We start from the raw sequence: 15,844 nt of genomic DNA, 5'->3' as shown, positions 1-15,844 counted from the left end.
ACAAGTGGACAAAATGCTCAAATTCCTTTACACTCAGGACTGGAATACTACAGAAACAGATTTCACAGCAATTTTACAGTATTACTTGAAGGAGGACTACTTTCAAAGGCCATAGGAATAAAGTCTATAAATGAAAACAGCTCTTTAAGATTAAGGTATATATGCTGCCTCCTTTTGCAAGATTCTATAGTAGTCTAAAATGCCATTAAACTACTGAGGATTGGATAAATTAAGACTCAACACCGAGGCATGGGTATTTATTGATCGCAAGTGTTCAACACTATTGAAAAATATAAACAAACACACAAGAAACAGAATAGGAAAGAATATATTGCCTTGAGAATGTAGTAAAAGTTTCAGCTTTCTATAGATGGAATTATTACAACAGCTCTGTTCTTGGAATGTACAAACAGATTTGCAACATTTGTTTTAAAAGTAAAGCCAAAAAAGTTTGATACAGGCTTAGCATTTGTTTTTGATTTCACCAATACCTCAGATCCTGAAGAACAATATCTATGAGATACTAAACATGAAATGATGGAACTGGCAATGTTACAAATCAGGATCAAGAAACAGGCTCCAAAATTTTCTTTCTCATTTTACTACACATGATCCAAATCCATTTACTTGGTAAATCACTAACAATCTTAAAGGATTAGTCACCAAACAGGTTTGTTCTTGTTCTGTCAGCCATACCGCTCTCTCAAAACAAAAACGCAAATCAACATTTTCCCAACTCAAGGATCTGATTACCATTCTAGCAACTGTTTAAAAAGCACACACACACACACACACCCCTCAGATTTCCTAATACAACAGACTCCTGGTTACCAAGCTTACTGGCACCCTCTATCGGCTGACTAGGGAACAACACCGTAGGGGACTTCCCAAGGCACAGGAAAGAAAGAGGAAGTTGCACAGAGAGCAGATCGATTCATACTTGTCCCTTAATGAATCATCGTTTTCAACTACCCTCACGTTCATGATCGAACACAATTTGGATCATGAGCACTGGACTGGCACAGCAATACTAAAGTACACTTAGATTTTAAGCACAAATCACTGGAACCAGTTGATTAGATTTAAAACTGAAGTATTACATGATCTCCAATACAAATTGCAACTGATATACCTTAGACAGGTAGAAAGCTAATGATACAGCACCTATGACAAGTATGAAAGAACAATTTTATTTTACTCCCTTGGGCCTTTTCATTGATCTTCCCACCACAGATGGAATCTATAAGGCCACAAGGAATTTGGTCTCTCATATTCTAACCTGCAATGTGGAACTAAAATTTATATCAACTTACGGCTCAGGTAAGTTATTAGCATTTTCTGGTGTAATTCTGCTGTAGCCACCAGAACACATCCTTTCTACTTGCCTCCCCTGAAGTAAATAATGGGATATCATTAGCTCATTATCAAAGCTGTTGGCTAGTACATTTTCAGAGTTACTAGCATCAGTCTCGTAAGCACATCTAATTTACATCCCAGTTATCTCCAACTGTAGCAATCTTGCACATCAGTAACCTGTCACAACTGTGATGGCAAAAGAAACCTCCATTCTTAATGTTGGGAAATTACCAGTTTCAAACGTTTTAATCTGACAAGCAAAACGCACCATTCTCACTCTCCAAGCTCATCTCCAATAAGGGCACTTTTGAATTTCCCCATACGGCTGGCATACTGTGATTTCTCAATCACTGAATGGGCAGCAGCCTTTTCATTCCTCGCTCGCCTTTTCAGCAATGTTTCCAGAAGCCTCAGGCTCTTTTTTCTCCTCGCTTTCTTCTGCTGGCCTTACGCTGCTTTCGCTAGACTTTGAAAACGCCACTAAGCGGCTGCGGCTCCGCGCCCCTGGCTGGTACAGCTGCATGGTAGGGCGGTCCTGGAAAGAAACAAAAGACAGAAAGCACAGAACTTGAATCATTAACCATTTCTCCCTTTGTAGATGCCACTTGATCTGCTGAGATTTTACAGTCTTTAGCCCAATATTGTAAGAACTATTTGCACGTTTTATAAAGTGTTTACTCTGTACACCATCCCGCAAAATAATACAAGTCCAACTGTTTTGTTCATTGTAATGGATAAAAACGATTTAGATACATTTCCTACAAAAGTTATGGCAGAGCTTTAGTAACGGAGAAGCAGTAAAAGGACCACGTGAGTTCCAATTAACTCAGTTGACTGATCTGTAAAATTATAGCAATATTTCAGTGGTTTGATGTTCAATACCTAGATTAAAAATCCATTATGTAAAGACTGAGTTACATCAGAAAATATTCAGAGAGCTTATTCAAGAGAAATATTCAAAAGAAAGTTGATAAATGTCACTCAGTATTGCAAGTAGAGCTATGGCCCATTAAAAGCATTCTGACTGGTTGTATCATGGCCTGGTATGGAAACTCCAATGCACAGTTTCTTCACAGGTGTAGCTCTCCCCACAAGGACATATCCAAAAGGCAAATGTCTCAGGAAGATGACATCCATCAGCAGGGACCCCATCATCCAGGTGAAACCCTTTTCTTGATGTTGCCATCAGACAGGAGATATGGGAGCCTGAAAACCCACACGTCAAAGTTCAACAACTTCTTCCCCACTGCCATCAGGTTCTTGAAGTGAACTGACCTGAAAAAGTCCAATTCTACTTAGAACTATATTCCTGCTCTCTCCCACAATGTGCATGTTTATTTTGTCATGTATGGATAATTGATGTCAATTTAAGGTCATTAACTTGTGTAATGCACCGTGCTGCTGCAGAAAGCTGATTTTCATGCTGTTTATACCCTGTCTATACAATACAATAAAAACTTGAGTGCAAACCCTTGGTTTTCCAGGGGAATTCATGCTTGCCTTTCATAGACAATAATAAGCACAGTGAGTGTTATTAGCTGAAGGAACTGAAACAGCATCTAACCTCACTGAAGTATATCAGAATTATGTTTAATATCACTGACACAAGTTATAAAATTTATGTGACAGTATTACAGTGCAATAAATACTAAAGAAATATACACAAAAAATAAGCAGTGCAAGAAGAACAAAAACAGTGAAGAGGTGTAACAGGTTGGTCCATTATCCATTTAGAAATCTGATGGCAGAGAATAACATGGATGTCACAACAGCAACCAAGTATAGGTAGAAATAATGGGACCTGGTTTGTGCAGGAGGAATGAGTTCCCAATGAATTTTACATTCAAATTGGTATTCTTTACTCGCGAGGGCGACAGCTTCTCTGGGAGGTGCAGCCAAAGTCCAGTTCAGATCCAAATAGGTGGGTCAGCTGCATTCATCAAAACCAATTGAAATCAGACTGAATTATCTGCAGTCACAGACGTGCCAAGCTGGCATGTTGCTTTTCTGGTGCTGGGGCGTGAGCTGTGTCATTGAACAGTTGCACAACATTCTGATTGCAGACGGGAATCAGCCAGAGGCACAGTGCCTACAAAAAGTATTTCAGTTCCTTTGGAAGTTTTCATATTTTATTATTTTACAACATTGAATCATAGTGGATTTAATTTGGCTTTTTTAACACTGATCAACAAAAAAAAATCTTCCATGTCAAAGTGAAAACAGATCTCTACAAAGTGATCTAAATTGATTACAAATATAAAACACAAAATTGCAGAAGAATCTACCCCTTTAATATGACACACCAAATAATCACTGGTGCAGCCAAATGGTTTTGGAAGTCACATAATTAGTTATATGGCCATCTGTTTTTGGAGACCCGTGTACAGTCAAGGTGTTTCAATTGACTGTATTAAATAAAACCTGTATCTGGAAGGTCCAACTGCTGGTGAGTCAGTATCCTGGCAAAAACTACACCATGAAGACAAAAGAACACTCCCAGCAACTCTGCGAAAAGGTTATTGAAAAGCACAAATCAGGAGATGGACACAAGGAAATTTCTGAGTCACTGAACATCCCCTGGAATACAGTCAAGTCAATCATCAAGAAATGGAAAGAATATGAGACAGCTATAAACCTGCCTAAAGCAAGCCACCCTCAAACTGAGTAACCATGCAAGAAGGGGACTAGTGAGGGAGGCCACCAAAAGACCTATGACAACTCTGGAAGAGTTGCAATCTTCAGTGGCTGAAATGGGAGAGGCTGTACATAAAACAATTGTTGCCCGGGTGCTTCACTAGTTACAGCTTTAATTGAGAATGGCAAAGAGAAGGCCACTGCTGAAAAAGACTCAAAATCTTGGCTAGAATTTGCCAGAAGGCATGTGGGAGACTTTAAAGTCAGCTGGAAGACACTTCTATGGTCTGATTAAACCAAAATAATGCTTTTTGGCCATCAGACTAAATGTTATGTTTGCCATAAGCCAAACACTGCACGTCATCAATAGCACACCATCCCTACTGTGAAGCATGGTGATGGCTGCCTCATGCTGTGGGGATGCTTCACTGCAGCAGGCCCTAGAAAGCTTGTGAAGGTAGAGGGTACAATGAATGCGGCAAAACACAGGGAAATCCTGGAGGAAGAACTGAGGCAGTCTGCAAAAGAACTGCAACTTGGGAGGAGATACGTTTTCCAGCAAGTCGATGACTCCAAGCATAAAGCCAAAGCTACACAGGAATGGCTTACAAACAACTAAGTTAATGTCCTAGAGTGGCCAAGTCAGAGTCCAGACCTCAATCCAATTGAGAATGTGACCTGAAAAGGGCTGTTCACTCATGATCTCCATGCAATCTGATAGAGACCTATCCACACCAACTCAAGGCTGTAATTGCTGCCAAAGGTGCATCCACTAAATATGTACTTGAAGGGGATGAGTAACTATGCAATCTATTTTGTGTTTAATAATTGTAATAAATTTAGACCAACTTGTAGAAATTTGTTTTCACTTTGACACGAGTCTTTTTTGTTGATCAGTATCAAAAGTCCAAATTAAATGTTCAGGGGATACTTGTGTGGAGTTCTGCATAGGTATATTCCAATGAGACAGGGAAGTTATGGTAGGGTACAGGAACAGTGGTGTACAAAGGCTGTAATAAATCTAGTCAAGAAGAAAAGAAAAGCTTACAAAAGGTTCAGAGAGCTAGGTAATGTTAGAGATCTAGAAGATTATAAGGCTAATAGGAAGGAGCTTAAGAAGGAAATTAGGAGAGCCAGAAGGGGCCATGAGAAGGCCTTGGTGGGCAGGATTAAGGAAAACCCCAAGGCATTCTACAAGTATGTGAAGAGCAAGAGGATAAGACGTAAAAGAATAGGACCTATCAAGTATGACAGTGGGAAAGTGTGTATGGAACCGGAGGAAATAGCAGAGGTACTTAATGAATACTTTACTTCAGTATTCACTATGGAAAAGGATCTTGGTGATTGCAGTGATGACTTGCAGCAGACTGAAAAGCTTGAGCATGTAGATATTAAGAGAGAGGATGTGCTGGAGCTTTTGGAAAGCATCAAGTTGGATAAGTTGCCGGGACCGGATGAAATCTACCCCAGGATATTGTGGGAGGCAAGGGAGGAGATTGCTGAGCCTCTGGCGATGATCTTTGCATCATCAATGGGGGCGGGAGAGGTTCTGGAGGATTGGAGGGTTGCGGATGTTGTTCCTTTTTTCAAGAAAGGGAGTAGAGGTAGCCCAGGAAATTATAGACCAGTGGGTCTTACTTCAGTGGTTGGTAAGTTGATGGAGAAGATCCTGAGAGGCAGGATTTATGAACATTTGGAGAGGCATAATATGATTAGGAATAGTCAGCATGGCTTTGTCAAGGGCAGGTCGTGCCTTATGAGCCTGATGGAATTTTTTTGAGGATGTGACTAAACACATTGATGAAGGAAGAGCAATGGATGTAGATACGGATTTCAGCAAGGCATTTGATAAGGTACCCCATGCAAGGCTTATTAAGTAAGGAGGCATGGGATCCAAGGGGATATTGCTTTGTGGATCCAGAACTGGCTTGCCCACAGAAGGCAGAGTAGTTGTAGACGGGTCATATTCTGCATGGAGGTCGGTGACCAGTGGTGTGCCTCAGGGATCTGTTTTGGGACCCTTACTCTTCGTGATTTTTATAAATGATTTGGATGAGGAAGTGGAGGGATGGGTCAGTAAGTTTGCTGATGACACAAAGGTTGGAGGTGTTGTGGATAGTGTGGAGGGCTGTCAGAGGTTACAGCGGGACATTGATAGGATGCAAAACTGGGCTGTGAAGTGGCAGATGGAGTTCAACCCAGATAAGTGTGAGCTGGTTCATTTTGGTAGGTCAAGTATGATGGCAGAATATAGTATTAATGGTAAGACTCTTGGCAGTGTGGAGGATCAGCGGGATCTTGGGGTCCAAGTCCATAGGACGCTCAAAGCAGCTGCAGAGGTTGACTCTGTGGTTAAGAAGGCGTACAGTGTATTGGCCTTCATCAATTGTGGAATTGAATTTAGGAGCCGAGAGGTAACGTTGCAGCTATATTGGACCCTGGTCAGACCCCACTTGGAGTACTATGCTCAGTTCTGGTTGCCTCACTACAGGAAGGATGTGGAAGCCATAGAAAGGGTACAGAGGAGATTTACAAGGATGTTGCCTGGATTGGGGAGCATGCCTTATGAGAATAGGTTGAGTGAATGTGGCCTTTTCTCCATGGAGCGACAGAGGATGAGAGGTAACCTGATAGAGGTGTATAAGATGATGAGAGGCATTGATCGTGTGGATAGTCAGAGGCTTTTTCCCAGGGTTGTCACAAGAGGACACAGGTTTAAGGTGCTGTGCAGTAGGTACAGAGGAGATGTCAGGGGTAAGTTTTTTTACTCAGAGAGTGGTGAGTGCGTGGAATGGGCTGCCGGCAACAGTGGTGGAGGTGGATATGATAGGGTCTTTTAAGAGACTTTTGGATAGGTACGTGGAGCTTAAAAAAAATAGAGGGCTATAGGTAAGCCTAGTAATTTCTAAGGTAAGGACATGTTCGGCACAACTTTGTGAGCCGAAGGGCCTGTATTGCGCTGTAGGTTTTCTATGCTTCTAAATCCACTGTGTTGTAAAACAATAAACCATGAAAACTTCCAGGGGGGCTGAATACTTTTTATAGGCACTGCACCAATGACTTAACCACAAAAGAGAATCAAATTAGTTTGCTGGAAAAGAGATTCAAAAGGACAACTTCAATAAAATTCAAATATCCATGAGTATCACGTGTGTATTAGTGGGGCAACAGGAGAGAATGTTGTGAGGATCAAAACATAGTGAACTGCATCATTTGCACCAGCGATGTGCTGGGAGCAGCCTGCAAATGTTGCCGACATAGTCTGCCCACAACCTCACACATCTTTGGAATGTGGAAGGAAACCTGAGCACCCAGAGGGAACTCATGCAGTCATGGGGAAAGCAAACACCTCACAAACAGTGGCTAGAATTGAACCCCGATGTTACTGCTAGCTGTAAAACATTATGCTAACCGCTACCCTTTCATGCCGGCCAAGGATAGCACAGATGAAGCTTGCAGGGAGGAGGGCATCAGATTCCTGGACTCGTTTTGGTCAACAGGGGTTGGGAGAAGGGAAAATAAACTGGCAAGTCTTGTATCAGTACAAGGTGGACACCCTTGTAGGTGAAAGGGGCATCAATGAGAAGTTATTATGGTGGTTGAGGGCGAGGTATAAAAGCTCTGTTTGGACAAAGCTAAAACTTTACCCATATTGCATGTAAGATTAAGTAAGAGTGAACAGCTTTGCGGCAAATCAATGGTCGAAAACATTCAAGGTGAAGAGTAAAATCTGTTATACTTTTACACAAAACAAGTTAGAACTCCCAAAAACCAATGCCTGGAGGAGCACATTGTGTCCAGTTTATAAGATACAAGAAAAACCCATATGGCAATGGGGAGAATGTACAAACTCCTTACAGATAGCAGCAGGAATCAAACTGATCGATGATCACCAACATTGTAAAACATTTCACTAACTGTTACACTATCCTGCTGCCCCAAGTTGACTATAGCTAAAGTAACAACAGCAAGGACTTACAAGAATGATGCTATCTCAGTGCAGAAGGCTCAAAGAGTGTTTAAGAATTTTACAAGGAGTGTTGAAGGTCAGCTTTGCCTACACTGGGAAGGGTTTGTCGACAACAGAAGGTCCAATGTGATTTAGTCAAGGGTACAAAACTATGAAACTTACTTAGGAAAAATGGTAAGAACACCCTAGAAGTAACAAAATTCACACAAATGATTGTTTCTATTTATCTGGCCCACTCATTTCATTTAAAACACATCTGGATGAGCATTTAGTATCACCAGAGCTGGAAAATGGAATGAACCTCACTGGCTCATTTTCAGCCAATAATAGCACAGGTCAAAATACCAGAAATTCATACTAGGTCAAGAATTTCCAACCTTTAGAGTACCAGGAGGTACATGTTTTACCTGTCAGTAAAAGAAATTATGCTGTACCTTATTTCTGATTCGTTCTTTTTTTATTGTAGTTTCCTCCTTCTTATCCTCTTTTCCCTTCTCTAATTTGTCGTAACTTGCTGTAATCTCCAAGCTTTCCCTTTTCCTGGCTTTTTCATTTGACTGATCCTTCTCCTTCTTTATATCTTCGTCTTTTTTCCTGAAAGGCTTGTCAGTCTCACACCGTTCCCTCAGCTTCCTGCGGTCGTCCTCTTGGCGTCTCTGACGTTCTTTCTCCTTCAGCCTCCTCTCGCGTTCCCTTTCCTCTTTCTCTCGGTACTCTCTTCCGCCATCGTCCTCAAACCTATTGGGTCCGAACAAAGCAAAACTCATTCAAGTCTCCAAAACAAAAACTTCTAATTAAGAAAACAGTTATTATGTGATGGTGTCAGAATGGTTGCTGTGTCACGACTGGTGTGGTAGCATAGTGGGTAGCGCTGGTCACTCTCACTTCCAGCTCCACCGATGGCTAAGTCTCATAAAAAGGTGAGACGAATGTGTAAATCTCTCCCTGCTGGTACACAGCCTCTGCAACAGTAAGCGTCATCGCTGATAAGGCATGGAAACTGAACTGCTTTCAGGCTCAGGCCAACTACAGAGGGTGGGGAGGAGGTCTGGCCCCGTACACTTAGTACACAGGCCCACCAGTGTGTGGACACACCCTGGTACTCATGAACCAGATCCTCAGCTATGGGGAAATAGCCCCACTGCCTAGGGACAGATGAAGACTATGGGAGTAAACCTAGCCAACAAATCCAGAGTGGAGCCCCTAAGATGGCTGGGCATCATTGAACATCCTTCCGGCAGCTCTTGCAGCCAAGCTGGTGCCAAATGTATTGCTTCATAAGCTTTCCTTTGGACTATACTAGTGAGGCAGAGGAGGGAATCTTGACAACTGGGCGTGTCAGGATCTCCATACCTTCTGCCCAGGCTTGTGATCATGATCATCACCCATTGTGCTTCCAGACAGACGGATGCCAACAACAACATTACATGATATGGTGGAAGCTGCTAAGGGTGTACTTGTTGACTATTACTTGCTACCCTGAAGGTCGGTGCAGAGATTCGAATAATTGAGAAGTCATAAGGAAAGATTGAAGAGGCACCATGGTTGTGTAGTGGTTAGCGTGATGCTACTATGGTTTGGGGTGGAGAAGTTTGAAGTTCAATTCTGATATCATCTGTACAAGAAGGCCTCCCCATCAAATGCATGGGTTTCCTCCCACAGTCCAAATGTGTTCTGGTTAAAAAGTTAAAACTCAGTCTGTCCCGAGCCTTGTGGCCCATCAGGCCGGTGCTTATGTCGGTTTCCATGGCGTGAAACGACTGAGAGTACAAGACTCCCCCCGGGATAGGAAGCCAGTCTATCGCGAGGTTAACCCCCAGCGTTTGCCGTTATCCATTTCCAGCTGGGTGGACTGGAGCAGTGTGTGGTTAAGTGCCTTGCTCAAAGACACAACACACTGCCTTGGCCGAGACTCGAACCCATGACCTTCAGATCGTGAGCTCAACGCCCTAACCAGTTGGCCACGCGCCATGTGTTCTGGTTAGTAGGTTAATATTTCATTGTAAATTTTCCCATGATCAGGCTAGGGCTAAATCAGGAGTTGTTGTCGGCACAACTTAAAGGGCCAGAAGGGCCTAATCCACACTATACAGCTAAATAAATAAAAATAGATTCGGATTTTATTTCTGGGAGTGTAGAAGAATGAGGGAAATTTGATAGAAGTATACAAAATTATGAGGGGTATAGATAAGGTACATGCAAGCAGGCTTTTCCCCACCTAGGTTGGGCAAGACTAACTGGAGGTCGTAGGTTGGGAGTCAGGAGCGAAAGTCATGGAGATAACATGAGGGTCGATTGGGAAAACTCAGGTTGGTAATGGATCTCACGAGAGTGAGCTTGCTGAATGCCTACGAGATGGCTTTTTAAGAGCAGTTTGTCACTAAGCTTACTAGGGGATTAGCTATACTCGATTGGGTGATATATAATAAATGGGAGGTGATTAGGGAGCTTAAGATAAAAGAACCCTCAGGAGGCAGTGATCACAATATGATTGAGTTCAACTTGAAATTTGATGGGGAGAAGGTGGTCTGACTCAGCAGTATTTCAGTGGAGTAAAGGAAATTACAGTCGCATGAGAGAGGAGTTGGCCAAAGTAAATTGGAAGGAGAAGCTGGCAGGGATGACAGCAGAGCAGCAATGGCATGAGTTTCTGGGAAAAATGAGGAAGGTGCAGGGTAGATGTAGATCTCTTGAAATGAACGCTAACCTTGTATTTGCCTTCCTCACCGAATGAATCTGCAAGTTAACCTTTAGGGTGTTCTGCACAAGGGCTCCTAAGTCCCTTTGCATCTCAGATTTTTTGGATTTTCTCCCCATTTAGAAAATATTCTAGGAACGTTTGATGGCTCTGGATCTATGTTCACTGGAATGTAGAAAGATTGGGGGGGGGGGGAGAAATCTCTTTGAAACTTTTTAAATGTTGAAAGGCCTAGACAGAGTAGAAAGTGGAAAGGATGTTTCCTATGGTGGGGGAGTCTAGGAGAAGAGAAGAGAGCAAAACATCAGGACAGAGGGGCATCCATTTAAAATTAAGATGTGGAGAAACTTCTTTAGCCAGAGGGTAGTGAATTTGTGGAATTTGTTACCACAGGCAGCTGTGGAGGCCAGGTCGTTGGGTGTATTTGCCAGGAAAATTGGCGTATCTGAAATGCTAGTATTCATTATGGGTTTCTACATGACTCAGAATGAAGAGGCCCGTTCACAGGGCAGCTAAGTCAACCACAATGCTGTAGAAGATAAAGGCCGGCCCAGAAACAAATAGATCGCTTTTCATTTCTAATTTCCAACCTGCTGTGGTGGGACAGGTTCCAGCATAAATGATTAGAAGACCATAAGACATAGGAGCAGAATTAAGCTATTCGGCTCATTGAATCTGCTCCACCATTCCATAATGGCCGATTTATTATCCCTCTCAACCCCATTCTCCTGGTCTTTTCCCTGTAACATTTGATGACCTTACCGATCAAGAGCCTATCAACCTCCACTTTATATCGAGCAGACTCAATGGCCAAATGGAGTAATTTTGCTCCTAATGTCTTATGGTCTATGTATACACAATGACTTGGCCTCCACACCATCCGTGTCAATGAACTACACAGATTCACCACTCTCTAAGAAATTCTTCCCCATCTCTGTTCTAAAGGACGCTCCTCTATTCTGAGGCTGTGCCCTTTAGTATTAGACTCATTTCCCATAGTGGGCATCCTCTCTATACAGGTCTTCCAATATTCAATAGGTTTCATTGAGATCCCCCCCCCCCACCTCCTCATCCTTCTAAACTGCAGTGAGTACAGGCCTAGAGCCATTAAACGCTCCTCATACTTTAACCCCATCATTCCCGAGACCATTCTCATGAACACCCCTTTTGATCTTCTCCATTGCCATCATACCCTTTCTTAGATGCGGTCCTAAACCTGCTTACACCAAGAACAGTCTGACCAATGCCTTATAAAGACTCAGCATCACATCCTTGCTCTTCTAATGCAGTAGTCTTGAAATGAATGCTATCATTGCAGTTGCCGTCCTTATCACCGACACAACTTCAAAGGCACAATTTAATATCAGAGAAATATATACAATATACATCCCAAAATGCTTTTTCTTCACAACCACCCACGAAAACAGAGGAGTGCCCCAAAGAATGAATGACAGTTAAATGTCAGAACCCCGAAGTCCCCTCCACCAGCTTCCCCTTCCCGCTCGCGTGGCAGTGAGTAACAATCCCCCCTCCCCCCACCGGCAAAAAAAAGTATCGACACTGCTGAGCACTGAAGCATGAGCAAAGCAATAGCAAAGACACAGCTACCCCAAAGACTTCATGTTTCACCTGGTATTCGATGTACTGCAGGTTCTCTCTCCCCCCAATAAGGGAGAAAGAGGTGTCTCCATTTTCCCTTCAGGGAATCTTGCACCAGGACTTCCAAGTTCCTTTGCACCTCTGATTTACTCCGTTTAGAAATTATGAATCTAGTATTGCAACCGCTATGCTATAGCAGCCTTCAAAGTCTATTGCGAGAAAAAGGCTAACGGATGTTTGGCAAAGATTGACCAGAGCAGCCTTTATAAGAGTGTACAGGGAGGACCACTACTTGTGGTTCACTGTACTCTAGTACTGATTTATAATCACAGGTAACGAAACAAATAGCAAGACAACAGATACAATTAATTCCATTTAGTCCCACGTACTTTTTTCCTTTATCATCCTTGATGGAACTCTCCAGTCTTTTTCCCTGGGCAATGAATGACCTGTCTTCTTTAGCCCTTTCTCTGTCCAGTTTCTTTAGTTTGTCCTTTGGCTTTTCCATGCAGGAGTCATCCCCTTTTTCTGGCTTCTTCAGAAGCTACAAATCCATTGAGATAGATTCCCGTTACATATTTTACTGGTTAATATAGCAATTCTGTAGATATACTGACATTATAGTGCACCTTTATCTTTGGTTCATCCTTTGACCGATCCTTTTCTTTGTCAAACCCTTTCTCTACCATCTTCTTTTGTTTCTCTGCTTCCCTCCTTTTTCGCCTTTCATCCTCTCTCCATTTTCTTCTTTCTTCTTCGCGAAGTCTCCTTTTTTCCAGCTCCCGTCTCCTCCTTTCTTCTCTTTTTTCCTCTCTTATTCTCTGGTACAGAAAACAATGACACATTCATAAATTAACAGCATGTATGGGGGAAATAATAATAATTTTCAAAATAACAAATTGAGGGAGGGGGGGGGTGTGAATCTTTACCTGCTTAGTTTTTACATAGTCCAGAAGAGGTGTTGTTTTCTTGGCTGTGAATTAAAAATATTATCCATTTACACTAATGCAAAAACTTCTGATTGCCTGTAAAATTAGAGAAAACGCTGAATAAACCATATACACTGACATGTAGCACAACCCAGGGAAAATTACTGCTCAAGAAACAAGTACAAATGGTTATCAGTACACAGTGTCTTTGTAAAAGACCCAAGATACACAAAAAGCTCCATTAGCATCAATGCTGCATTTCTGAAGTGCATGAATGTAACTGGGGGCAGGTGGTAGCAAGCAGAAACCTAGGACTCCCTAATCATCATTCAGGAATACAACATTAACAAGATACATATTGTTTTAAATAATAGCAACTCAAATCACATGTACACAAGCATTCAATGTTAGGCCTAATTACATATTGATTAAAATTAGCAAAATACATTATTGCTTGATATTAAATTAGCAAACTTTTACAATTCACCTTAGAAGAATGAAACCTGCCATTACCCTTATATGCTCAAAATTATACCAGAAATCATTATTTTTTTTTATTTAGAGATACAGCAGGGAACAGGCCCTTTCAAATCACAAGACAATTTATGATGACCCTACTAACCTTCATTGGACTGTGGGAGGAAACCCACAGGCACACAGGAAGGAACATACAGACTTGTTTACAGAGGACACCAGAATTGAAATCTGATGCCCCGAGTTGTAATAACATCATGTTAACCGCTACACCACCGTGGTGGCCTATATTGATGGTTCTTTTTGATCGAAGACAATAGAGCAAACTGCTTTTATTGTAGATCTTCATTAACAATTATTAAAACAAAAAGTTTCATTTATGGAAAAGCGTTCAGTATTAAAGAGCACAAGATTACTTAAAGCAATAATTTACAGAATCATCATTTCTGCAACTCTTTTATAAACAAGTAAATAAAGATTTAGAAGCTTTAGATTTTTTTTGAAGCAGTTCTATTTACCAGCCAGTTCTTTTGTTTTTGCTTCAATTTCCTCCAGAAGTGTTTCAGGATTGTTTGAATTTTTCTCATCATCCATATTATTATAACTCTCCAAAAACTTTTTGTATTCAGGATCTGATAAAATACAAAAGAGTGAGCAGAAATTCAGCTAATTTCAAAGCAAACGCAATCAAAATCGAAGCAATTAAGTCAAGGTCTTCTATTTTTGAAAAACTGCTCTATTTCCCTTATCAGAAACACGACAAACTTTTACTATTTGGAGGATAGGATCATTCAGAACTGCCATGGAAATATGAACTTTCATCTCCAGATCAGCACATTGTGTTTACTTGGCACTTATTCCCACAGTGGATCAGGGACAAAATAATGCCAATTACTACAAGGTACTACATACTGAGGCTTCAAACTAATTTTTTACCGGACCTATAATACACAAACTTAGTATTCTAGCAAAGAGTTAACCTGAACTTTGTACCTGTGAACACTGGAGTTGGATTCAAACCTGTAATCTGAACTTCAGAAGGGGAAAGAGCTTTAACCTCCAAGCCAGTGAAATAAACAGGAATTTAAAAAATTGAATCTAACACACTACAAATCTTTTCCCCCGTAATTGATATATGCACTTTAAAATTGTATCTATTCAATAGACTTAGTCAATATGGTGATAGCAACAAGGAGCACTGATCTCCTCACTAGAAAACCCAAGTCTTAAGAATTGGTACTCCCTGATCTCCTAACAAAGTCTGTATTTTAATGCCACTTTCTTCATCAAAGGCAATTGTTTCCTCAATAGATTCCTCTCCAACTGCTAACAACACTGGTCCACAAGCAACTATAGTATACTTAAGAGTGTTGTGAACAAAATACATAATACAAATTGCTTGGCTGAAAGACAATTAAAACAAGCCACAGAAATATCTGCATCATTGAACCCCAGGATGAGAACTAGCAACAATCATACTTATTTACGGTGGTTCATGCTAGGTCATTTGTCTCAAAGTTAAACAGCAAAGCATTCATTAACCAAATTCATACCATGTAAAGCATTTCACTAAAGTATTTGAAAATCAAAACAGCAGGTGCTGGAAATAAAAAAAACAAAATACTGGGAAGGTAAACACGAGGAATTCTGCAGATGCTGGAAATTCAAGCAACACACATCAAAGTTGCTGGTGAACGCAGCAGACCAGGCAGTATCTGTAGGAAGAGGTACAGTTGACGTTTCGGGCCGAGACCCTTCGTCAGGACTATCTGAAGGAAGAGCTAGTAAGAGATTTGAAAGTGGGAGGGGGAGGGGGAGATCCAAACATTTTGATGTGTGTTGCTAAAATACTGGGAAGGACAGGTTACATCTCTGAAGAGCAAAATATTTAACATTCCAGGCCTATACTTCTATGCTGTTGAAGCTTTAGTAATTATTTCAACAGAATAAGCAGCACCAACCCAAAATGTCAATCCCGTTTTACTCTTTCATAGCCTTCTGAGTGTTTCCAGTATTTTCTACTAAAATCTGTCGTTTTTCAAACTTGAAACCAGTGAAGGATTGTTTTTTCAACATTTGTCTTTCATTTAAATCATTTCCCCCAAGATAATGGAATAAAAATGAGTACAGCACAAAAGTAGTATCATGATGGATTGAAGGCACAATTTGGAATTCTTCATTTCC

The 15,844-nt window shown here is 41.3% G+C and overlaps 1 protein-coding gene across 1 annotated transcript in view; it reads right to left on the bottom strand.

The window, feature by feature from the left end:
• Window positions 1-222: 222 nt before the first annotated feature.
• Window positions 223-15,844, bottom strand: part of upf3b (UPF3B regulator of nonsense mediated mRNA decay) — a 28,635-nt gene continuing 13,013 nt past the window's right edge. The window contains exons 5-10 of the mRNA XM_063061085.1: window positions 14,179-14,292; window positions 13,187-13,230; window positions 12,887-13,078; window positions 12,647-12,801; window positions 8,395-8,698; window positions 223-1,891 (exon numbers count right to left, since the gene is read on the bottom strand). Coding sequence (XP_062917155.1) covers window positions 1,727-1,891; window positions 8,395-8,698; window positions 12,647-12,801; window positions 12,887-13,078; window positions 13,187-13,230; window positions 14,179-14,292 — 974 coding nt within the window. The 3' untranslated portion in view covers window positions 223-1,726. The remainder of the gene's footprint in view (window positions 1,892-8,394; window positions 8,699-12,646; window positions 12,802-12,886; window positions 13,079-13,186; window positions 13,231-14,178; window positions 14,293-15,844) is intronic.

Source organism: Mobula hypostoma, chromosome 10, assembly GCF_963921235.1.
Source record: "Mobula hypostoma chromosome 10, sMobHyp1.1, whole genome shotgun sequence".
Taxonomy (NCBI): domain Eukaryota; kingdom Metazoa; phylum Chordata; class Chondrichthyes; order Myliobatiformes; family Myliobatidae; genus Mobula; species Mobula hypostoma.
The sequence above is the reverse complement of the archived record's forward strand: the minus strand, read 5'-3'. Positions and strand labels throughout refer to the sequence as shown.